Source organism: Eleutherodactylus coqui, chromosome 8 (genome assembly GCF_035609145.1).
Source record: "Eleutherodactylus coqui strain aEleCoq1 chromosome 8, aEleCoq1.hap1, whole genome shotgun sequence".
NCBI classification, from domain to species: Eukaryota; Metazoa; Chordata; class Amphibia; order Anura; family Eleutherodactylidae; genus Eleutherodactylus; species Eleutherodactylus coqui.
In genome coordinates this window covers 170,517,119-170,541,631 of record NC_089844.1, presented here as the reverse complement: position 1 = coordinate 170,541,631, position 24,513 = coordinate 170,517,119, and the positions used below count along the sequence as shown (strand labels likewise).

The 24,513-nt window shown below is 46.9% G+C and overlaps 1 protein-coding gene across 1 annotated transcript; it reads right to left on the bottom strand.

The window, feature by feature from the left end:
- Nucleotides 1–10,842: 10,842 nt before the first annotated feature.
- LOC136577166 (apoptosis-associated speck-like protein containing a CARD) lies at nt 10,843–22,092 on the bottom strand. Its single transcript, XM_066576948.1, has 3 exons — nt 21,759–22,092; nt 20,138–20,197; nt 10,843–11,285 (listed from the first exon to the last, which is right to left on the bottom strand). Coding segments are annotated over exons 1-3 (324 nt in total). The 5' UTR covers nt 21,760–22,092; the 3' UTR covers nt 10,843–11,022.
- Between the last annotated feature and the right edge of the window lie 2,421 nt (nt 22,093–24,513).

Below are 24,513 nucleotides of genomic sequence, written 5' to 3'. Positions count from 1 at the left end.
GGGAGGCTGCGGCGGCTTCTGTGTGGTGACGGTCACGTGACTCCTTGAGCGAAGGGCGGGAAGGTAACCATGAGGGCGGTCCGACCTCACAGGGCTTCTGTCATCACCATGGTGACTACTGAACTACCTCCTGGGGTCATAGATGGGGGGAGAGGGACGCAGGGAGCGGTTATAAGGGCGCTCTCACACATTGGGGATTGTTATGTGGGTCCTTACAGGCATCCCCCATATATTCTGTGCTGTGGTTCTGGTTCTGGTCCGCACCGTCTGATTGGACCCGGTTTTGGCGCAGATTCCACCTCTTCTAATGTAGGGCGAATTCTCGCACCAAATGATTTTGATGTGGATGTTGCGCTGCGGCTCTGCTGTACCTCACAGCCATTTCCACCCTGTGTGAACATAGTCGTATACTCCCCAAGTCCCCCGTTCCAGCACTGCGCCCCCAGCAGGTCAGCACACGCGTGTACACCGTGACTGCATGTACTCACCGTTCATCTCTATGGTATAATGCACACAGCCTTCTGAAGAGTCACATTGTGCGCACTGATTCATCAGGGGTGCAGCCTGGAGCGGGGGTCCGGGGGAGTATAAAAAGACACCTCCCCCCCCCCCCCTGCCTATAATGTAGTTACACAGCAGGGGAGCTGAGAATCCTAACCACAGACGGCGCGGGGGGTGAGCTGCTGATGTCTGTAGCCGGTGTTCATCATTTGTGACCAATTATCACTGCTTGTGTGTTTGTGGATCTTCTCATATTCACTTCGGCCCCCAGAAGAAGATGTGGAGTGATATTGTGCAGGATACCGTACGTTACCTGTATACCTCCATGCCGCCCGTATCACACCTTGTATGCAAGCTGTTGGCGATCCAACAGGGTACTACAGCCGGTGTTCTTGTACCTTGATGCCACTGGAAGCTAGGGGTTTGACAGGAGGAAGCGCCCTCTCACATCCCCAGCTCCCGATTGGCTCAAGCCTTTAAGGTCCTAGCAGACTGTGGATTTCGTTAATACTGGGATGGAGGGCTCGGCTTATTGCTGCTCTCTGTATTAACTAACCTTCTATCACAGCCTCAGTCAGCGCTGTCCCTGCCCTTTCTTTTCAGTGTTGCTGCTGCCCTTCAGGGTCCGCGTCCTCCTGCCTCCCTCCCTCCCTGACTGTCAGTCCTGCAGGTCCCCTGCTCTTTCGGTGTCCACGGCCACTGCAGAGTAAAGGGACCCAACGGGGAAGCGACTCTGTCGCTCTCTCACAGTTTGCCGCTACCCTCCAGCCTCCGTGTCCCCCTCCCTCTGTCACTCTGAGGCCGTTGCAGTGCTATGGCCACTGCAGGTCCCCCAAAATCCGCTGCCGCTGCTGAATGCGGGGAGGCTGACAGAGAAGCGGCTCTGCCGCCCCTCCCTGACTCTCCGCCAGCACTAGGCAGTGCAGGCAGGCTGACCAAGAACTCGCTGTGCCGCTGCCCACTCAGTCTCCCCCATTGCTGCGCAATACAGGCAGCCTGGCAGGGAAGCTGCTGTGCCGCTGCTCCCTCACTGTCCGGGTATGCAGGCCACTCCAGCGCCAGCTAAGGCACTGTTAGTGAGTGCCAGGACCTGACGGGGTGTGGCTGGCCTGTCAAGCAGACTGTATCTTTTCGGCACTCACACTTCTGGTGGCGACAAGATACAAGAATACCACTAGATCCTCCATGCCCCCTGTATCACATCTTGCATCCAAGCTAGATGTGGTACAACAGGATACTAGAGCCTCCGTGGCCACCCGTATCACATCTTGTATCCAAGCTAGAGGCAGTACAACAGGGTACTAGAGCCTCCATGCCCCCCGTATCACATCTTGGATCCAAGCTAGAGGCGGTACAACAGGGTGCTAGAGCCTCCGTGCCCACCTGCATCACATCTTGTATCCAAGCTAGAGGCGGTACAACAGCGTGCTAGAGCGTACTAGTGTGTTTTCACGCGGACAAACCACAGCTGTGTGTATAGGATTGCGTTTTGCAATGCAATCCTATGCAAGTGGGCACGGGCGGAAACTTTGCGGGAAATCCCGCTGCAGAATTTTTGCCTGTGTGCAGGGGGTCTTAGATGTTGATTCTGCATCTACAATTGCAAGAAAAAGTAAATCCCCTCCACCAAACATTTTCTGCAGCTGCTAAATCCGTGCGTTAAGGATAACGAGGTGCGGATATAAAAATCCGCTGCGTGTCATTTTTATGCTGCAGATTTTCAATGTTGACTTCAGCCATTACAGGAATCCACTGCAAATCCGTGGCGTTTCTGCACCAAAACACTCTAGGGATTCGCCAAGTATGAGGTGCTGCAGATTCTCTGCAGTCGATCTGCAGCGTTTGGACATACGCTAATAGTGGACAGATGACCAGAGGTGTCTATACAGTCTTCTATAGGTCCTCTGCTGTTCGCTTGGGTTCTTTCTCCCCTCTTGCAGGATTGTGAGTTGTGCTCTTGGAGTGATGTAACAGGAGAGTAGAACAGTCCTGCATGTGCTCCATCTGTAGATAATAACCATGGACTGATGTACCTGCAGGTCTTGAGCTTTTCTAGCCTTTTGCAGCCTCATGTGTCTCTGTAACACATGTTCTGAGGTCTGAACGTTCCTTCCATTGAGGTTCATACTAACCCGTCTGTCCTGAGAACAGGGCTTTGTGTGCCCTTATGTAATGGGTGAAGCACCTGTGGCGGTCCTGAAAAATGGAAATCCAGCCCATCCAGATATAGTTAAAAGTCTTCATTAAATCTTCGTGAAATACATAAAACTTGATCCAAAGAAGATGTGCAGCACCTACATGTTTTAGGTTATAAAACCCTTGTTCACAACATGCGTATGAATTGCACATCTTCATTGGAGCAAGTTTTAAAAATATTTTTATTAACCCCTTCCCTCCCCATGACGTAAGGGTACGTCATGGGAGCAGGGTGCTTCCCGCAAAATGACGTACCCTTATGTCATAGGGATAGCGCAAGATCACATATGATCTTACATATGATCTATGTAGATCGCGGCATGGGAAGGGTTCACAGAGGGAGCGCGCTTCCTCTGTGAAGTTACTGGGCTTAGGCAATATAATCGCAGAGAGCCCGGCGTGTTGCCATGACAACAGGACGCCAGACACTGGCGTCCTGTGTTGCCAGTGCCTGAGATCGCTGTACAAGCGATAAGGCATGGCAGGGCAGTAATGCTGTGATGCCTTATCACAGCGATCATCAGGGCAGTGTTGCAAGTCCATTTTTTAATGCTTTTTCTCATATTAGCATAAAAAAAGGTAAAATAAAAAATTAAACCCCCACATATTTGGTATTGTGGCGTCCGTAACGACGTGTACAATACGTTGCACATGCTTTTGATTGTGCACGGAAAAAAGCGTTTAAAAAACCGCTAAAAAACTGAGGCAAAATGCTAATATTTTGCCTCCCTAAAAACGCAATAAAAGTGATCAAAAAAGCCGTATGTACCCCAAAATGGTACCAATAAAAACTACAGCTCGTCTCGCAAAAAATAAGCCCTCACAGAGCTCCGTACATCAGAAAATAAAAAAAGTTACAGGGCTTTGAATGCCGCGATTTAGAAGAAAAAAAAGATTTCCCAAAAAAGGGTTTTTATTGCAGAAAAGTGGAAAAACCTAAAACAAATGTAAGAATTTTGGTATTGTTGTAATCGTACCGACCCGCAGAAAAAATGTGTTGTGTCATTTATGCTGCATGATTAACGCTGTAAAAAAAAAAATCTATGGCAGAATTGATCCGTTTTCTCTCCCTATTATCATAAAAAAAATAAAAGTTTTACAATATAGTCTATGTACCCAAAAATGGCGCCGATAAAAACTACAGCTCGCCACGCAAAAAACAAGCCCTCATACGGCCGCTTCGACGGAAAAATAAAAAAATTATGACTTTTGATAAATGGAGAAGAAAATCCGCCAAAAATCGTTGCGTCCTTAAGCCCAAAATAGGCCGTGTCCTTAAGGGGTTAAAGAAATTTTTTTCATACAAAAAAAAAGGAGAGGGTTACACAGGGAGAGCGGAAAGAGAAGGTGGGGGGGGAAGAGAAACAAAGAAGAAAGCAAAAAAAGGCGGGAGGACACAGATGAGGTACATTTCCAGGGCTGGGTGAGCAGTTCAGGTTCATGTCCATTTTTTTTTGTCAGATGTCTAAACATATTACAAAGAGGGGGGGAGCATTGCTATATCTTTTGGCGGGCCATGTTGGGTGCCGCAGAGCCCCACCAAGCTTGTGTCTAGCGGACCCAGCACGTGGTGTCCCTAGCTGTCCATCCGTCCACTAACCTCGCAAACTATGCCTAAGTGGGGTTAGAGGTCATAAAGTCTATCTATAAGGCCAGCCAGGAAGGATTCTTGATGGAACTGCGGGAGTAGATCTCCAGGTGGAATGTTTGACCAAGTTTATGACCTCTGAGGTTGAAGGAGCCCCTGTCGACTTCCAGTGTCGGCCATTCGTTAACCGCGATGCCAGAATAATGTGAGGACTGAGGAAAAAGGGAACAGTCTGTTAGTGTTTAGGAAACAGGGTGGCGCTGGGTCCGGGGATGCAAACTGATGCATCACAGAATGAATGAGGTTGAATACCGAATTCAAGAAGGAGCAGATGACCGGGCACGCCCACCACATGTGGAGGAACGTGCCCTTCTCCCCGCACCCTATCCAGCACACCTCAGAGATACCTTCATTCATTCTGGCCAGCCTTGCCGGAGTCGGGTACCAGCGCAGAAATATTTTCTGTGAGGATTACCAACGTGCGACCCCATGTGAGACTTTCTTAGTCCAAGCAAGGGCCAACTTCCAGGCTTTTATGCTGAATTGCTGCTTGATGTCCAGTTCCCACAACGTCATCTGTGGGGATTTGTTTTGAAAGTCCAAAGCAAAAGTGTCCTTGTAAAATGTGGAGATCCCTTTAGTGGTGTGCATAGAGGGTGAGAAGATGATGAAAGCCACCTTGTGGAACACTGATTTAACCCCTTGAGTGGCGGGTTTCTTACCACCCTGTCAGACCCACCAGGGCAGGTTTTTTTTAAATCGTCTAATCATGTAATTTCAACTAATTTTGCAGTCGCGTTCCAAGAGCCATAACATTATCATTTCCCCATTGGCAGCCATATGAGGGCTTGTTTTTTGTGGGACAAGTTGTACTTTTTGATGGTATCATTTTTGGGTATATATAATGTATTGCGTAACTTTTGTAAAAAAAATTGTAGGGAGATTGGGGGGAAAAAAAGAAATCCTGCCATTTGTTTTTTGGATTCCATTTTCACGGCGTTCAGCGGGCAGAATAAATAGTGTGATAACGTTATTCTCTGAGTCGGCACGATTACGGCGATACCGAGTTTATACAGTTTTTTTTTATGTTTTGCTATTTTTGTACATGTAAAACATTTTTTTTTCTTAAAGGTTTGCTTTTGTGTCGCCACATTCCAAGAGCCGTAGTAATGTTATTTTCCCATTGCCGGAGCTCTAGAAGGCTGTGCTTTTTGCGGGATGAACTCCAGTCTTCATTTATCTAATTTTTTGGAACATGTAAAATTTTTATCGCTTTTTATTCCATTTTTTTCTAGGGGCAAGATTAACAAAATCTGTAATTCTGGCAAGTTTTTTCTTTTTCTTTTTCACTGCATTCTCTGAGCAGTATAAATAATATATTAAAGTAATTCTACAGGCCGGTACGATTATGCCTGAAAAAATGGAATAAAAAGCGATCAAAAAGTTGTATGTATTCCGGATTGGTATTAACGTGAACTACAGGACATCTCGCAAAAAATGAGCCCTTGCTCAACTACGTCGATGGAAAAATAAAAAAGTTATTGCGCGCAGAAGATGGAACAGAAAATAATTTTAAAAAATTAAATGTCTTTGAAAAAAAATACAAGTACTACAGCAAAAGAAAACTATACAAGTTTGGTATTGTAGGAATCGTACTGACCCATAGAATAAAGTTATCATGCCGTTTTTGTTGCGGTTTGTGCGCCGTAGAAACAAAACGCACTGAAAGATGGCGGGAATGCCATTTTTTTTTCATTTTACTCCACTTAGAATTTTTTTAAAATGTTTTCAATATATTACATGGTATTTTAAATAGCACCATTGAAAATACAACTCGTCCCGCAAAAAACAAGCCATCATACAGCGACGTCGATGGATAAATAAAGGAGTTACGATTCTTTTAAGGAGGGGAGGAAAAAAAGAAATGGGAAAAAAAAAGGCGCCGTGTCATTAAGGGGTTAAATAATGTAGTAACTTCCTTCTCTGGGTCATTACGACGCAGGGATACCACATGTGTAATTTTATTTTTAATTTTTTACAAAGTAAAGGGAGACAAGTGTTTTTTTATTTTTTTAATAATTTTTTAACTTTTTTTAAAAACTTTTTTCTATTTTTGTCCCTTTAGGGGACTTCCACAGAGACCCATCTGGACCCCCTGATCACATTCTGGGGGTCCGATGGTGACAGCCCTTTAGATGCTGTAGTCACATAGACTGCAGCATGTAAAGGGTTAACACAGCAGAGATCGGAGGTTTTCTCTGATCTCTGCTGTAAGAGCTGGTGCCTGGCTGTCCTCTCACAGCCAAGCACCAGCTCTCCCTGCCACAGAGACCATCAACTTGCTTCTGACAAGCCGATGGTCTCTATGGCAACCTGTAAACAAACTAGTGCGGGAGTTTGAATTCAGAAGCGGGAGATTGCCGGCAGATTGGCAATATCTTCCAGCTTCTGTTTTTCAAAGTCCTGATGTTACGGCACTCTGCCCCCCGAGCGCCAGGTGGGGTGCCCTGAACTTCCCGCACCCCACTGTCCCTGCCTACTTGCCTCTGCCCTGGCTAACCCCAGGCAGACAACTGGGCGGCAGTCCCTGCTCTGGCTAGGGACCTGGCGACTACCTAGATGGAACTAACTAACGGGGGACAGAGTGCCGACAGAAGAGGCAGGTGGAACAGACCAACAGAACAAAGGCTGAGCAAAGACAGGCTGGAGGAAGCTGACTAGCAAACTAGGAGCTGCTGAGACAGGCTGCAGACAGACTAACTAGTGGCTAACAGAACCAACTAACTGGCAGTGAGCTCAGGTCACTGCCAGCCTTATAACTGAAAGACTCCGCCCAGGGGTGGAGAGTGGGAGGAGCCGACTTCCCCACTGCTGCATAAGAAAGGGAGGAGTGTGGGCGGCACCCTACGGGCGGACACGCCCACACCGCCGCACACTGGCTGCCCCACACCGCCGGGAGAGCCCCGACTCCAGAGCTCCCGGGCGCCGGAGCCGACACCGGAACGGCGCGTGCCGACCGCGGGACCCTGCGCCGCCCTGCATGGTAACACCTGAACTGTTTTATGAGGGACTGTGCAAGCAGAGCACACTGCCCCAGCTTGTGGCAGTGTGCTCTGCAGCTCCCATAGTGATACATAGCCCGGAAATCTTCCGGGCTATATCGCTATGGGCAGTGGAGCTCGTCCCGGAAAATTTCCGGGCGTGCCACTCAAGGGGTTAAGCACATCTAGAGACTGTAAGGCATATCTCAACCTCAGGTGGGCAAAACCTTTTTTGCTTGGTAGCTGGAACGGTTGGCTTAGTCTGGGAAAGTCCATCAGGGCGTTGCCTCTAAAGAGGTCTCCGATTTTTTTAAAATGCGTGCTGTTTCCCAAACCAAAAAATCAAAGCTTGCAACTAAATAAGAAAGGAAACGCAGGAGGAGGACCGAGGCCAGAACCAACTCGGGAGACTTGGAGACCAGTTGCTTCTATATGTATGTCGATATTTTTAAGCTCAGGAAGGCGTTTGGCAGAGGGGGGGGGATTCAACCCAGTATGGGATATCAGGCCCATTTTTTTCTGCGTTGGAGCCACCCACCACTGTTTGATCGGGTCTAGTATAGCAGCAGCAAAGTATCTTTTAATGTTCGGGGTCCCCATACCTCCTAATTCATGTGGTTGGTACTGTTGTACCTTGATGCCACAAAGGAACGCCCCTGTCACGCCCTTAGCTCCCTATTGGCTGTATTGATTTTTGGCTGGCCTGGACGGTTAGGGTTAGTTTTCCTGTTAGGCTTACATTATTAGCTGTAAATGCTTCTATGTTACAGCTGTAAAGTGGTGCTGTACGGCTCAGCAGCAGGAGGACTCACAGCACAGCACAGCGCAGGTGACAGTGGCATCGCAGGAGCACCGACAAGACCACGCTGGGGGTGAGTGACAGCTGTGGCCTGGACAGTACCAGTGCAGGAGCGCCGACGGGAGCAGGCAGAGGGTTCTGTAGAGGTATGTAAGCCGGTCCGGCTGTGCAGAGGTATCTTGGCCGGTCCGCTTAGATACATCCACTTTGCAGAGGTATCTAAGCCTCTCCGGCTTAGATACGTCCGCTGTGCAGAGCAGACGTATCTAAGCCGGTCAGCTGTGCAGAGGTATCTAAGCAGAACCGGCTTAGATATGTCCGCTCTGCAGAGATATCTAAGATGTACAGAGGTATCTAAGCCGGATGGGCTTAGATACCTCTGCACAGCAGAGAGGTATCTATGCCGGATCGTCTCAGATACCCCTGCACCACCAGATCGTCTTAGATACCCCTGCACAGCAGGCATCTATAAGCCAATCATGGGTGATATGTCTGCTGAACTGCCATATCTAAGCAGATCCTATGTGGTACGTATGTATCACACAGGATCGGCTTAGATACATCAGCTCGGCAGACAGTATCACACAATGGTTGCCCCAGCAGTAATAGTGACACACCCCCCCCCCCCCCCGCTCCACAATTGTCCTAGCAGTAATAGTGACCCCCAATAATTGCCTCGGCAGAGATATTGACCCCCAATAATTGTCCCGGCAAAGATATTCTCACTAGCAGGGGTAATTACTATTACTGGCTGTTCCTTACGGGGACGTATCTGGAATTTGGGTTGCTAAAAGGGTAGGTTCAGCCCCCCGAAGGGGGACTTCCCATGATACTGAAATCTGTCTGGCTCAGGATGTACTCACTCCCAGATGTTAGTGGGACTTCTACCTTATAAGATCTGACCCAGCAGTGCACAAGTCATTAGCTGCTAGCCTACCACTGAGGCTAGTGCTGCTACCATTTTTTTGTTTTGTTCCTGATGGGGCTTGGGGGAGGCTACGTTTCAATCTTATAGCACTTAACTGTGCTCCTCTCTCTATCAGTAGGCCCGGCAGATAGTATTAATCTACCTAGCCTGATCTAATATTTGAGGCAGCACTCATTATTAGACTATGTAGCCTGTCCCAAGAATTTATACGGCAGAGAGAGCTATCTAGCCATGTCTGAATAGGTGGTTATCATGATCCACGGTCTAATTGATAAGGTTTCTGATGAAACTACTTTTGTGTAGTGGAAACGCGTTGAACCTAAAACTTGGAACTCATGTCTTTAACTGGATATTTTAAATCCAGTAGATATTGACTTTAAAGTGGGACATTCACCTTATAGGATCATTTAGAATTAATTATCAGAACCATTGGAATCTAGATACAGTGTGGTTGGGGACCGAGCAAAACGAACAGTGCCCCATCGTTTAGGTGGCATCGATCATGAATGCAGAGAGGGGATTATACAGAATTATACACTACTGAAGATTGCAGCCAGGTCCCCCTTATTTTCTTCCAATAGCTCCATTGTGAGTTGTATGTCAGGTTTCTTGAAAGGAATTTTAATATTATTTCAATAAAGCTTATATTTTAGAGATACAGAATCCTTACAGTGAAGATACTAATTAGCTACTATAGAGCTATGCAGACGGAGCGGGACGAAAACTGCACGATGTCCCTGCATTTAGACAGAACAAGAATCACTCAAAACACGGCTTTGAGCGATTCTCATTGTGTCTAAATAGGCCTTTACACTATACTGCGTTCTGACAGGCAGACTTCAGAAAGCCCCAGGGTGCCATGGCAACCAAATGGCCCCTCGGGATCTCCTGCTTGGGACCCCGGAATACCGATCAGGGCATTTAAATGCCTCTGTCAAAATTGACAGTGGCATTTAAAGGGTTAACAACTGCAATCAGCATTCACAGTGATCGTGGGTGTCAGCTGAGAAAGACATCCGTTACCTACCATGTAGCCTATCCCGCTCCATGTAAACCGCGCACTTCCATGACGTAAATTTACACCCTGGGGCTTGAAGGGGTTAATTTCTAGATTTCTGCTGTAGAGCTGCACTTATCCTATACAGCTATGCAGCTCCTGACCGTTACTAAGGAGAATCCGTCTTCAGCTGCACAGCTGACTAGGGCTAATGAGTACAGCAGCCCTCCACACTATTCTGGGCACAGATCTGTAGATGTTAGTTGTGTATTAATGCTGGCATTTCTGTGTGTAATAGCTGTATTTTTATGTGCTGTCTTTTATCTTCTATGCATCATTATGCATCAGAGAGCGGAGCGGGCACAGGGGCATCTCAGTATTATACCTGATACAATGAGACACTATGCATCGGGGAGCGGAGCGGGCACAGGGGCATCGCAGTATTATACCTGATACAATGAGACACTATGCACTGGGGAACGGAGCGGGCACAAGGGCGTCGCAGTATTATACCTGATGCAATAAGACACTATGCACTGGGGAACGGAGCGGGCACAGGGGCATCTCAGTATTATACCTGATGCAATGAGACGCTATGCACTGGGGAACGGAGTGGCCACAGGGGCGTTTGGGAGCGTAGCAGCCTCGCTGTTCTACTACACAGAGTTATTAAAAAAATGTAATTCATTTTCTCATTGCTTAAAGGAGTAAAGGTCTTCCTGCAGACACCTGTGTGACGCTACTGAGGATTTCTTCTCATACACGGAAAAGGAAACAAAACCAGCAATAAACTCAGTGCAGGAAATGTAATTTTCTTTTGTTTGCACATATAAATCTAGTTACAGAGGAATCTGCTGGTGAGGAGCCGTATTGTATCGGGTGCCGTATGATGCAGCCCACTCCATATAGCTACAAGCACTGGTCCCAGGAGCTCGCTCTCTTCTCAGGAATCCCGGCCACCTCCATTAGGCTTTAGCTTCCTTCCAGATCCCTGATGAGCGGTGAGTTATGTTTTATCAGAGATTGCAGGAACTTATCCTTGTCTTTACTTCCCCAAGAATTAACATAATCATAGAGCTCTCGCATCTGGTCCTCACTGGTCTGTATACGGCGCACCTTGTTATATGCTTCACATGTCAGCAATCGCAGCTGAAGGAGGTCATCTAGTATTGGAGACACCAGAGTCACCCGCTGTATCAGCTCAGTACGATGTTCATCCACAAAATGATTCTCATCTGTAATCAGAACATACAACATGAGACGGGTTTTCTATCATACATGTCCTCTCTTAAGCAGCCTCAATCTAAGGCTAACGTCTGACGGCAAGTGCGATATCAGGCTGTGAATTCCGGCCTGATATTGCACTTGCCAACATGTGAATTCCCTGCAAATGCGAGTTGATTTTATGTCAAAATCTCCTCACATGGCATGGGAGTGTGTGTGATGCGGGAACAGTGTCGAGCATCGTTTGCCCGACCTTTGTCCCGTCTAAATGGGGCATAAGTCTCCTCTGCTTATTGAAAACACATGAACACTCAGCCGAACTGAGCGTTCCTGTTTATAGGGGTGGGAAATAGCTGTTGGAGGAATGACCATTCACATGTATGGAGGGAGTCTACAGAGCTGGTGCCAATTGAAGAAGTGTGTGGATGGATTGGAGGGGGGGGGGGGAGAGTCTGGTGCAGAGGAGGCCAATCAGTAGCGAATTGCAATAATCTAGTCGAGTGGATGAGGGCAACAGTAAGCATTTTTAGCATGTCCATGGTGATAAAGGGGCGAATTCTGGTGACGTTCTTGATGTGCAGTTGACATGTTCGGGTGAGAGATTGGATATTGGGGGTATAACCTCAAGACAGCGGGCGTGATTTCTAGGAGTTATGATGATGCCATACGCTGAGATGGAGGTGTCAGGATGAGGTCAGTTAGTAGAGGGCAGAAACACCAGTAGATCAGTTTTAGAGAGGTTCAGTTTTCTGAAGAGACAAAACATAGTGTTAGAGACAGCGGACAGACAGCCAGTGGTGTTCTGGAGGAATGTTGCTGTGATGCCATGGAAGGAGGTGTATAACTGGATGTCTTCGGCATAGAGATGCTACTGAAAGCCAAATCTCCTGATGGTTTGTCCAATAGGGACTGTGTAGATGGAGAAGAGTAGAGGAGCACGCCCTTGGGGACCCCAACAGCAAAGGAGGCACTGAAGGAGCTGTCAGGTAGAACTAGGAGAGAACAGTGTCCTTTAGTCCAATGCAGCAAAGCATACTGAGGAGGAGTTTGTGGTCAACAACGTCAAATGCTGCAAAGAGATCGAGGATGATCAGTAGGGAGTAGTCATCCCTCGATTTTGTCCTCAGGAGGTAGCTTAACGCTTTTGTAAGGGTAGTTTCTGTCAAGTGTAGAGGGTGGAGGCTGGACTGTAGGGGGTCAAGAAGAGAGGTTTTGTTTGATAGATAGCTTATAAGGCGGGAGTAAACCAGGGATTCTAATAGTTTGAAGATGAAGGAAAGATTCGAGATGGGTCGGTAGTTGGCAGCATTGGTCGAGTCAAGAGTCAGCTTCTTTAGCAGTGGGGATATGATAGCGTGTTTGAATGAGGAGGGGAAAATGCCAGAGGTCAGAGAGAGGTTAAATATAGTGTGACGGGAGATAACCACCGGGGAGGTGGACCGAAGGAGGTGTGAGGGAAGAGGGTTGCTAGAGGAGAGCAATCTGTCGTTGGTCTGAGTACGGAGAATGAGCAGGAGCTAGATGCAGTACTGACGAGACTATGGTCATGCTTGGTCTGGGATTGGAAAATTATTTCCTGCCGTATGTAGTTGACTTTCTTTTTGAAGTACTCTGCTTTAGTGGGAACCTAGAACTAGCTTAGTTGGATCATTCAGGCAAGTCTTCTTGCCAGCCTGACCACCTCACACCTTTCAACAGAATATTATTTCATTTCTGTTTTCTTACTGACAGTTCTTAAATCAGAAAGAATTTAGTAATCTATCAGACTTCCCCTTATTACAAACAGAGATACTGTGTATGCAGTATGCCAACTATTTTATTTGGTTAAATCCAGTCTGAAGGTCTCAATTGACTTTGGTTTGTCATAATAAACTCTGTAAGGGGTAAGCCTTTGAGCAATACCCCTCTACGGACAGTGACCTGTCTGGCTCCAATCGATACAGTGAGCTGTGAGGGATATATGTTTTTTTTTTGTTAGTCTGTTTTTGTTGGCCTGGTAATTGTTTTAATCATGTTTAATAAAGTATTTTATTTGTCTATAACTGTGAAGGGTTCTTATATAATAGTCATATAGACGTCGTCTGCCTCAGTGAAAAGTTCTTTTCCCAGTCGTCTCCACGACAGCACCACCTAAGATAGCCTCCTCCTGGTTTGACAGGAACACACTGAGAGGTTAAAAGCTCTCCCACCTGCAGCCTGTCCTCCCTTCCTGAGGATTGTCTCCTGGGACACCACATGGTGTGGTTCCCCCAGGTCAGATTCCTCACACGGCAGCCCATGGGGGGTTCAAAATGGGGGCCTCGGCTTCCTCCTCCATCCGGTGGCACGAGCTCCCTGGTTCTGCTGCTGGCATGGGTCCGGGCACGGCGCTCTCTGGCTCCCTTACGCGCGGTGTCCTGGGATGTGAGGAGGGCGCCAAAATAAAAAAAAATAAAAAGTAATCTGAGAGAAGACTACAGGACAAGGTAAGCCATTGCTATAGCTGGCTTAATTGCTCCAGGGTGACTGCAGTGCCAATTTTTAAATGAGTACTCCAGCACTGGACATCGCTGAGTTGTCAGCCACAGCAGGGGTCGTAAGTAGCCCGTGGGGCAAAAAATAATGCAGAGGTCCACTGTGTGTTACCAGGGATATTGCATACTTACCCGCATACCTCTGTCTGCCAGGGGGATAAAAAAGACGCCCCTCCCAGAACAAAGCTTAAAAAATGCGCAGAGTATGGAAGAAGGCTACTGGCCACATATGATAGGCCTCTATGCAAGGCATGCGTGGCCAAGCTAGTTAAGGAGGAATCGGGTAGTTTCCTAGAGGACGCCAGGAAGCTGGTTAAGGAGGAGGTACGATCAGCTCTGACATCACAGACAGTGCCGCCGACAGGGGCTTCCAGGTCCAGGCGCCACAAGAGGCTGTATAGTCCGGAAAGATATTCGGACTCCGAAAAGCGTTCGATCTGGTCAGAACTGGAAGAGCCAGCTCTGGAGGAATCCTAGGACGAGGAAGACTACAAGAAATACCTGTTTCACCAGGAAGATTTAGCGGAGCTCATAAAATCAGCGAGAGCCACCCTCAAGATGGGGGAGCCCAGGGAGCCACGCACCATCCAAGACGAGATCTTCGGTTGATTAGGAGAGAGGTGCAGGCATACCTTTTCGGTGCATAGTAATATATCTAAATTAATCCAGAAGAATGGAAAAAATCCGATGTTGGATCCTTTTCCACCAGGGGTGTTAAGTAAGGGACGCTACCCATTTGAAGAAGAGATGTGCGCAAATTGGGAAGAAATACCCAGGGTCGACGTCCCAGTGGCCAAGGTGGCAAAGAGAACAACACTGCCCTTCGAGGATGCCACACAGCTGAGAGACCCGATGGACCGGAAAACTGAAGGTCTCCTGAGGAGGTCCTGGGAAGCAGCAGCTAGCACCCATAGGCACGGGTTAGCAGCCACTTGCGTGGCCAGGACTTTAGGAGTGTGGTTGGAGCAACTGGAGCTCCATATATCCAAAAGACCCCAAGAGAGCAGATCCTAAACTCTTTCCCGATTCTCAAAATCTGCCAGAAGGGTTTTGTGGCTAAAATCCTGGTCAGGCGACCTAGCCTCAAAAAATAAGTTGTGCTCGCTCCCGTTCTATGGACAATTCCTTTTCGGCCCAGACCTCGACAGGATTCTCAAAAAGTCAGCCAACAGAAAGAGGGGTTTTCCGGAGGAAAAACAGCAAAAAGGGAAAACCTTTTTTCGGGCCCCAACACAGCATTGTGAGTTGTATAGGGGCAAGGGCAAGACGGGCAGATGGAGTTACCTTAAGGGGGGTAAGGGCAGGAATTTCCTCTCTACCCCCCATCAGGGGGACCCGGCCAAGCAAAAACCCTGATGCCATCCCAGTCAGGGCGAGGCTGGGGAACTTTGCGGACAGATGGGCCTCAATCTGCGAGAGCTCATGGATCCCCGAGGTTCTGCAGCAGGGATACCAAATAGAACTGGTGTCCCTCCCCAAAAGAAAATTTGTAACCACGGGGGCTCGGCACAACAATTGTGCCTACTCCAACAAGGAGTTCGGGACTTACTACATCTACAAGCAGTATCTTTTGTACCACCGAACGAAGAAACCCGGGGCCACTACTCCAGACTCTTCTTGATAAGTGAACCCTGCGGGAAGTCACACATGATCATCAATCTAAAACCCCTGAACAGCTACATCAGGTATCGGAAGTTCAAGATGGAGTCAATTTCCTCAACAGTGATACCAAAGGGGGCATATATGGTGTCCATAGACCGAAAGGACGCATATTTCCACGTGCTGATCCACAGGGAGTCCCAGAAGTTCCTGAGATTCGTGCTAAACATGGGCAGAAGAACAGGTCACCTCCAGTTCAGATGTCTTCCTTTCGGGTTTTCATCAGGGCCCGAATCTTTACAAAGATCATGGCAGAGGTAGTAGCCTACCTAAGGCAAAGGTCAATCTCAATAGTGCCTTACCTAGACAACATCCTGATAATAGCAGAAACCACAGAGCTTTTAGTGGAACATCTGGCGACGGTCCTCAACCTGACTCAGTTTCTAGGGTGGATAGTAAACTGTAAGAAATCCAGCCTTAATTCCTAGCAAACAGAAAGTATTCCTGGGAATCATGCTCAATTCAGAGACCCAATGCTCCTTTCTCCCCGAGTCAAAGGTGCGGAAAATTCAATAGCTGGTCCAGAAGTTTTCGGGGAGATGGTCATGTACAATACGGGAGGCCATGTCCTTCTTAAGGAGCCTGACATCTTGCATCCCAGGAGTAGCATGGGCTCAAGCACATACCAGACCCTTACAGAATGCAGTCCTTTCAGCCTGGGACAGAAGACAGTCCTCTCTAGGGACAAGGATGCGCATAGAAAATTCGATTAAGATATCCCTGCACTGGTGGACCTCATCTGTGAACCTGCTAACTGGAATTCACTGGGTGCAGAATCTGGCCACATGCGTCACAACAATGCCATGCAAGTGCCTTGGGGGGGGGGGGGCGCTTGTAGGAGATCAGTTTCTAAGGGTCCTTGGCCCCCGGGAATAAGAAACCAGTCGTCAAACTACACGGAACTCCGGGCAGTGTGGGACGCCCTTCAACAGCTAGGGGACTCAGTATGCAATCACCACCTAAGGATTCTGTCGGACAATACTACGGCGGTAGCCCATATTCGACACCAAGGAAGAACAAGGTCTTCAGCCCTACAGGTCATCTCACAGAGGATCTTCTGCTAGGCAGAGGCTCGAGTCCTGTCTGTCTCGACAACACATTTAAAAGGAATCGTAAATCAGAGGGCGGACTTCCTCAGCAAAAGACGCATAGACCCGGGAGAGTGGTCCCTCTCTCAGGAGGTTTTCAAGTTCCTGACGGACAAGTGGGGAGCCCCACAATTAGATCTATTCTCAACAGGAGAGAACCTCAAACTGAAGAACTTCTCCCTCAGACCAGGGGACCAGCCAACAGCAGTGGACGTACTAAATCAAAACTGGGGCAAAAGACTCGTTTATGTCTTTCCTCCAATACCTCTAATCCCGAGGGTCCTACAATACTTCAGATCCCAGAAATGCACTCTGAACCTAGTAGCTCCTTTCTGGCTGAGGAGGAGCTGGTTCGGACTTCTAAAAAATCTAAGTATCCAGAACCCAGTCATCTTCCCTGCCCAGGTGGACCTACTGACGCAGGGCCCTCTAAACTACCCAAACATAAACAGACTTCACCTAGCAGCTTAGATTTTGAGGAATCCATACTAAGGGGGAAGGGGTTCTGCGAAAGAGTAATACAGACCCTAATGTCTAGTAGGAAAAGAACAACTAATATCTACCAGAAGGTCTGGAGAAAGTATATCTTATGGGAGCAGGAGAGGGAATCCCAGGGTTCCTCCCTAGACATCCCCTCAATCTTAGAATTCTTGCAGGAAGGCCTGAATATGGGCCTCTCCCCAAGCACTTTGAGGGATCAGATAGCAGCCCTTAGTGCCCTGTTTGACACCAAGCTGTCAGAGATTAGCTGCATCAGCAGATTCATGGCAGCAACAGACAGGTTGTGACCCAGGCTCACAAATAATATTTCCCAACTGGAACCTAAATTGGGTCCTGAGGACCATGTCATCAGAGCCGATTGAGTCACTTCCAATAAGAATGCTAACAATAAAAACAGCCTTCCTAGTGGCCATTATCTCGGCAAGGCAGGTTAGTGAACTGCAGGCCCTATCTATTTGCCACCCCTTTCTTAAGATCACCGACACAAAGCTAGTGTTTAAATTAGACCCAGCATTTATGCCTAAACTGGTGTCACCTTTCCATAAAGCCCAGAATGTACTGATCCCCTCGTTTTTGATAAACCCAGGCAGAATGGCAGAAATGACTAAAAAAAAAAAGTTTCATTTAGGCAATTTACAGAAACTTATAAGGCACTAAATAAAGAAGCCCCCTCGTAACTTAAAGCCCACTCCACAAAGGCAGTAGCTTCTTCATGGGCCGAGCATAGTTCAGCGTCCGTTGAACACATATGTAAGGCCGCAGTTTGGAAGAAGCCGCGCACTTTTGTTAAACATTATAGGGTAAAAGTGCAGCTAGACGAGGACATGACCTTTGGCCGTAAGGTCCTCTCGGCAGCAATCCCACGCTAGAATTTTTAGTTGGTATGTCCCAGGTGGTGCTGTCATGGAGACGACTGGGAAAAGGTTGATTATACCTACCCGATAATCGGGTTTTCAGGAGTCTCCACGACGTATATTCGCCCCCCCCCCCTCCCCTAAAAAAAAATGTAAAAAGAGAAAATTTTTGAAATGTAATTTCCAATTAAGAAGAAACACATAAAATGCCAGTTAGGTAAGGATTCTTAAGTTAAGCTCCTACCCCGGCAATTCGTTAGAAGTCACTGGGGAAGGTGGGAGAGGGGGGAGCTTTTAAGCTCTCAGCCTCCTCCTGGTTGGACAGGAACACACTAGCTCAGGTGGTGCTGTCGTGGAGACTCCTGAAAACCCGATTATTGGGTAGGTATAATCAACTTTTTTGAAGTAGCTAGCTCTTCAGCACTGAGATCTGTCATCGGGGGCTGCAGTTTAGGCTGAGAAGGGAGTGCAAATTGTGAAAGAGTTGTTTAGTGTTGTGATATAGTAAGGAGACGAGAGAGGTGAAGTAGACTTGCTTGGCATGGTGGAGGGTAAGGTTGTAGGTTCTGAGCGCAGCAATTTTCTCCACAGCCGTTCAGCACAGCTAGAGCACCGCTGAATGAAGTGTATCTTAGGCGTGAGCCATGGTTGCACGGTCTGCATCAGATGGCTTGGGTCATGGGAGGGGGAGGGTGCCACTTGATCCAGAGGAGGTGAGCGATAGAAGTAGAGAGGCAGATGGGGTCATTTGTGGGGATGCTGCAATCACCTTACATGAGGGTCGAGATTTCACAGGATAGGAAGTGAGGGAGCCAGGTGGCAAAGTGATCCAGAAACAGGTGGGGAGGACCTGGGGAGTGGTAGATAACTGCTACTAGCATGGACAGTGGATGGAAAAGTCATAGTGTATGTACCTCAAACAATGGGAAAGTGAGTGAGTGTACAGGGAGAGAGGAGCACCTACTCCTCCGTGACGCCTGTTTTCCAGTCTTGTGGTATGGGAGAACTGCAGGCCATTGTAAGAAATTGCAGCAGGGAAGGCCGTGTCAGACTGCAGTTTTCACATTTCTGTGAGAGCTGGCAGATTTAGAGATTTAGCAGTAAAAAAAAACATAGAGAGCACATTTAAAGGAGTCTGGGGAGGTTATGCATGGGCTGGTAGTTGAGCTTAAAGGGTGTCTACGTGAGGCAGGTAGGTGGTAATAGTTAGGAGCAGTGGATGGTGGACTAGGATTGGGAGAAATATCCCCTGCTGCGAGTAGCAGCAGGATAGCGAGGGTGATCAGGTGGTTAGGAGATTTATCAGAGCGGCTGTGATGTTTCTCTGTGGCATTAGGGGGTTTGAGGTTTAGTGAGAAAGTAAAGAGTGCATGTGAGAACTGTGCATGGTCAAGGATAGGAAAGAGGGGCTGATGTGAATAGAATGCACTAGACGTGGGCTTTGGAAATAGGTTCTAAAGCGAACAGCAAAGATAAGGATAGAGGTTACCGCATTACGGCCTATTTAGACACAACGATTATCGCTCAAAAGATGTCTTTTGAGTGACTTTTGAGTGATAATTGTTGTGTCCATTTACAGCGCAAGGTGATCACTCAAATGTTGATCGATCACCTTGCGCTCCAAGCGGGGGATGCAGAAGGCAAGTCTTCTGCATCCAGCTGTTCTCTGCTCGGAGAGCTCGGCTGTTATACAGCCAAGCGCTCCGAGCTAAGCACGAAGAACGCAGCTGGACAGCTGTGTTCTTCATACCCCGCCTGTCTTCAGGGAGGTGGATGCAGCTGAAACAATAGTATCAGCTGTATCCCACTGTGAATTCCCGATAAGATGCTATTGGGGGAGGTGAATGGCAGAAATGACTAAAAAAAGCAAAGTTTCATTTAGGCAGGAGAACGTAACATACAAACAGATTAGTAATGCAGTGAGCACAGGTCAACAGCAGCACAGAGGAGTTTAGGAGAATAGTTTCAGGTTGAATTGGGATAATGTAGGGGGACGTACCATGTACAAATAGATTAAAAAATTTCTTCTGGTTTTCTAATAAATCTGTAAAAGTTGGCTGATAAGTTAGCAGATAAAATAAGAAATCTGTGTGGGAGACCTGCTGGAGCCCCGGGAGACTGCAGTGTCCACAGCTCCACCGCTGTCAACATGGGACAAGTATATATATTCTCATTAGGTTTGTGTTTCCCACACTTACTCCCATATTGGGTTATACTGAGTATAAGGAGCCTCCCGCCTGCTGCTCACCTCCGGCTGCTGCTCCTTGGTCTTCCATCTTGGTTGTCTCCTGGGATGTATAACCACTCACTGAGATACAGAGAAGAGAACATCAGGCCGGCGTCACACATGTTTTTGCAAAGCGCTTTGCACACACAATGCACAGTGAATAGAACTGATTGTGCATTGCGAGATGCATGCATCTTGTGCAAATATGAACCCTGTTCTTTTGAATAGGTTCATACACATTCACAATGGCAGAACTCGGCTATCCTCTGCAGCGGCTGTGACAGCTGTGCCAGAGGGTCCCTGCATCTCTGAAGTGATGCAAGTCTGTTTCCACATGAAAATGCCTCGCATCCACGGGCTATCACATGGTGGCAAGTGCAATATCGGGCCATAAATCGCATATCACCAGTGTGAAGGAGCCCTAAGCTGTACAAAGGCTCGCTCACCGGTACTGCAAGTCCATCATGTTATCTGTGGTGTTACATGGGACTGCAGGTCACATCTACTACGTTATCTGTGTTCAGAGAGTTATCACTGCAGTATCTGTGGTGTTACATGGGACTGCAGTAGAGCAAAATGTGATTGTCCTCAGCAAGAGAAACCAAGTAATCTTGTAGAGTTGATACCTTTTAATGGCTAACAAAAATACATTATGGTATAGCGAGCTTTCCAATTAACTCGGGGTTCTGCAAATCCCCAACACACAGCAGGACTATAAGATCCCAGGGACATTCACATGTTCCTCGTCCAATGTTGTGTACCTGATCCTGTGCAGTAAATGTCCTGTTGGGGGGCTTTATATCGGGGAAACAGGACAAAAACTGAAAGCAAGGATGAGATCTCATCGCCACATAATTAGAGAAAGACAGAATTACCTGCGGCCGAGCCCTTTTCTAGTCATGAACACAACATAGAATACATGAAAGTCATCGTATTAAAAGGCCATTTCAATTCACAAAGCCATAGAAGAATTTGGGAGTAAAAATTTCTAACAACTTTTGACACTTAGAGGGATAAATTCTTCAAGAGTATTCACGCATGAATGGGAAGTATGAGAAATCTATAACACAGATAACACTCTGGCCTGGTGACCCCCTAACTCCAATTCAGGGACCATAAAACCTTCACATCTTTATCAGTGGAGTATTTAACTATTTATTTCTCTACTTGTCCTATTATGGTATTCTTTTAAGTGCAAATTAATCACACTGTGTCTGTGCCTTGTCGGATGCATGTATGTGTATATATATCCGGATCTTTCTTTATGCCTGAAGAAGAATCCTGAGTAGCTTTGAAAGCTCCCTATAGCATCATGTTTCTTGTCAGTCATTAAAAGGTAGCATATCTACAAGATTACTTGGTTTCTCTTGCTGAGAACAATCACATTAAACTGTGGGTCACATCTACTGCATTATCTGTCCTCAGAGATATCACTGTGTTATCTGCAGTGTTACATGGGACTGTGGGTGACAACTGCTACATTAGTTGTAGTCAGAGAGTTATATATGCCTAAAAAGTGAAGTGACTAATCCGGCTCTGCTACATCTGCAGCTGCGCTGCCTGGATAGTTTGTTACATTGTTTCCTGTTCTAGTGGAATCTCTACAGCTGGCTGTATTCTTACAAGATATTCTGGTTCTTACTCGTCTTTAAGTCGGTCCTGAGGTTCTTGTCCTCCAGTTTTTCCTCAATGGCTTCTAGAACGTCTCGCTCCTTCTTCTCCGTCTCCTACAGCAGACCTGCTGAAACTGAAAGAAAGATGTTCTGCACCATTTCCTGTTTTTTCTATTTTGCTCTCATTCCCATCATTAGATTGAAGTTTGTTCTCCTTTCTAAGAACTTTCAGGCTTTTTTTGGCCGCTTTTGTCACAGCGAAGAACGAGCTGCGGAGGTTGATCTATGGAGGGTTATACTTCTCCTGCAGCGCATAGTAATGTATACAGAGGTGGAAGCTACTCTGGCCGCTCCCCAAGATTCAAGTTTAAACTTTGCTTTCTGGCAGATGTTCAGTCCCAGGGAAATGTTTATCTTCTACAGCTTAATGGCATTTTTGCACGGGCCAACAGTTGTTTAAAGAACTGCATGAGTGCTACCGTCACCACATTGTCTTCATCATTCAGGCAGAGCGTTTAGACTGAAAGACTTCTCGCTGGATCACTGGGTTCTTACTGCTTCACCTTCTATGTGAAGCGGGGAGCGTTTACATGCAACAAGAAGCCAGCAATAGTTTTTTTGCTTACTGAAAGTCAGCGATGAACAATCATGAACACATAGTGAGCAATTTTTTCATTATATTTAGGCAGCTTTCACACGGCTGACAAAATTGTGCAACGGCTTCCTTCACATTAGATATGTTTTCTCTGATGCAACCAAATAAATCTTGGCAAACTGTATAGTGTCGCTACTTTCTTTTTTTTTCTTTTGTAGCCCATGTTCCGCTATCCAGCCTTCGTTTTTGTTGTATCCAAAGCACAAAATTGTGGTTTTCATGTGGTATGACTTTAACATTTGAAAATAAGCCCTAGCTGCATTTTCAGCCCGCCCCACTTACCTCCCCCCCCAAAAAGGTTACTTACCTAGCAGGCTCAGTCAAGGCCTTTCTGCTGCATTCCAGAGCTCTGCCACACGTCCTGCAGACCTCATTCACCCACAGAAGATCACTTCCTGGTTGCAGGATTCAAAAATCCCACCTCCAGGAAGAGATAACTCTGATTGGTTCTTGAGCACTGCTCAGCCAACCAATGGGGCGCAGGATGAACCAAATAGATGGCTGTGATTGGTTCATCCAGCGCTGCATTGATTGGCTGAGCAGCGGCTGAAGAACCAAATCAGAGCTATTGCTTCCTGGAGACTGGATTTATGCATCCCACAACAAGGAAGTGATCTTCTATGGCCGGCTGAGGATTGCAGGACATGTGTGGCAGAGCTCCACAGGACCGAGCCTGCTAGGTAAGTATTCCTTTGTTTGTTTGTTTTTTTTTGGGGGGGGGGGGGCACAGCTAGGGCTTATAAATCGCATTGCTAACGCTACAAAATCAGGAACAAATCGATTTTGTAGCGGCGATATCGCTGTCGCCTGTGTGACAGAGGCCTTACACTGAACGATTATTGCTAAAATATTTTTGTTTGAATGAATTTTGAGTGATAGTCGTGATGTGGAAATGGGCCATTACAGTCACAAGCCCAAAGGCATGCCTTACAGGATCACATCTTCTGGATTTCAGGGCCTTTAAAAAGTAATGTGCCACCTATGTGTCATCAGAAGATGATCTCTTGCATAAGTAGGATTTTTATGTTAGCCGTGTTTTTAAGATTTATTTTTCTTAATTTTTGATGCCACAATCTATTTTTAATAAAATCTTAAATTCCTGCAGGTCTCACACTGACAACTAAGCGTAATTGACACTTTTTGTTCTGTAGAGAACTTCTCAGGACCTCATCTCATTATCATAACAGGTTGGATTAGAATTAAAGATGACAACTCTATATAGATAAAACACAATGGCCACAACAGGCTCTCCCACTATTCCTGCAACCAAGCATGGGTGCACTAGAAGTGACTTAAACCCCATAGAAAACCTGCATGCAAACTCAAGAATATTAGTGTTTCTTAAGGCCATTGCCCTCAGAAACACTGTCAGAAGCTTCTGTGTTGGGACTCAAACCCAGGAGCTCTAGTTCTACAGGCGGCGTCTCTACCTACTGAGCTATCCAGCCTCTGACAAGCTCCCCTTTTTACCACAACTGATACCCACATATTACCCACAGCCTTCCTCTGACTACATTATCTACCTGCTCCTTTGTACCACCACTGATAACTACCCATTACCAACTTCTGGCTTTCCCTAATTACGCTATCTGTCCACTCAGGTTAGAACAAGAGGCTCCGAACCTGCACCTTATTGTCACAGAGTAATCTCACCCAAAATGGAGTTCGCTGTGACCACCTTGAGGAATCAGGTTGCTGAATTTCAGGAATTTTGTGCCGCCTACAAGGAAAGATTGCTGAACTACAAAGAGAGATAGGCAATCTAGAGGCAACTTCTGGAGTTGCGCAATTCGGTGGGGATCATCACCAGTACTGAGGATTACTTCACTAGTGCCGTATCTACTTCCAGTTGCAACCCTCTCTGTTTACCAGCGACAGAAAAAAATAAATTATTTATCATCAACTTTCTTACAAATGAGGCGCTTGTATGTGCCTTACCGTATGTGAAAAACAACTGTAACCACCTTGACAGTCTCAATGCCTTCATTGCCACTATGGATCAATTCTTTGATGACCCGAGTCGCTCTGCTACAGTAGAGGGTAGGTTACATAATCGGTACTATTGTTCCTTGGCGCCACCGGAAACTAGGGGTAGAAACATATTTCAGCTGGGTTGACATGCAGGACAT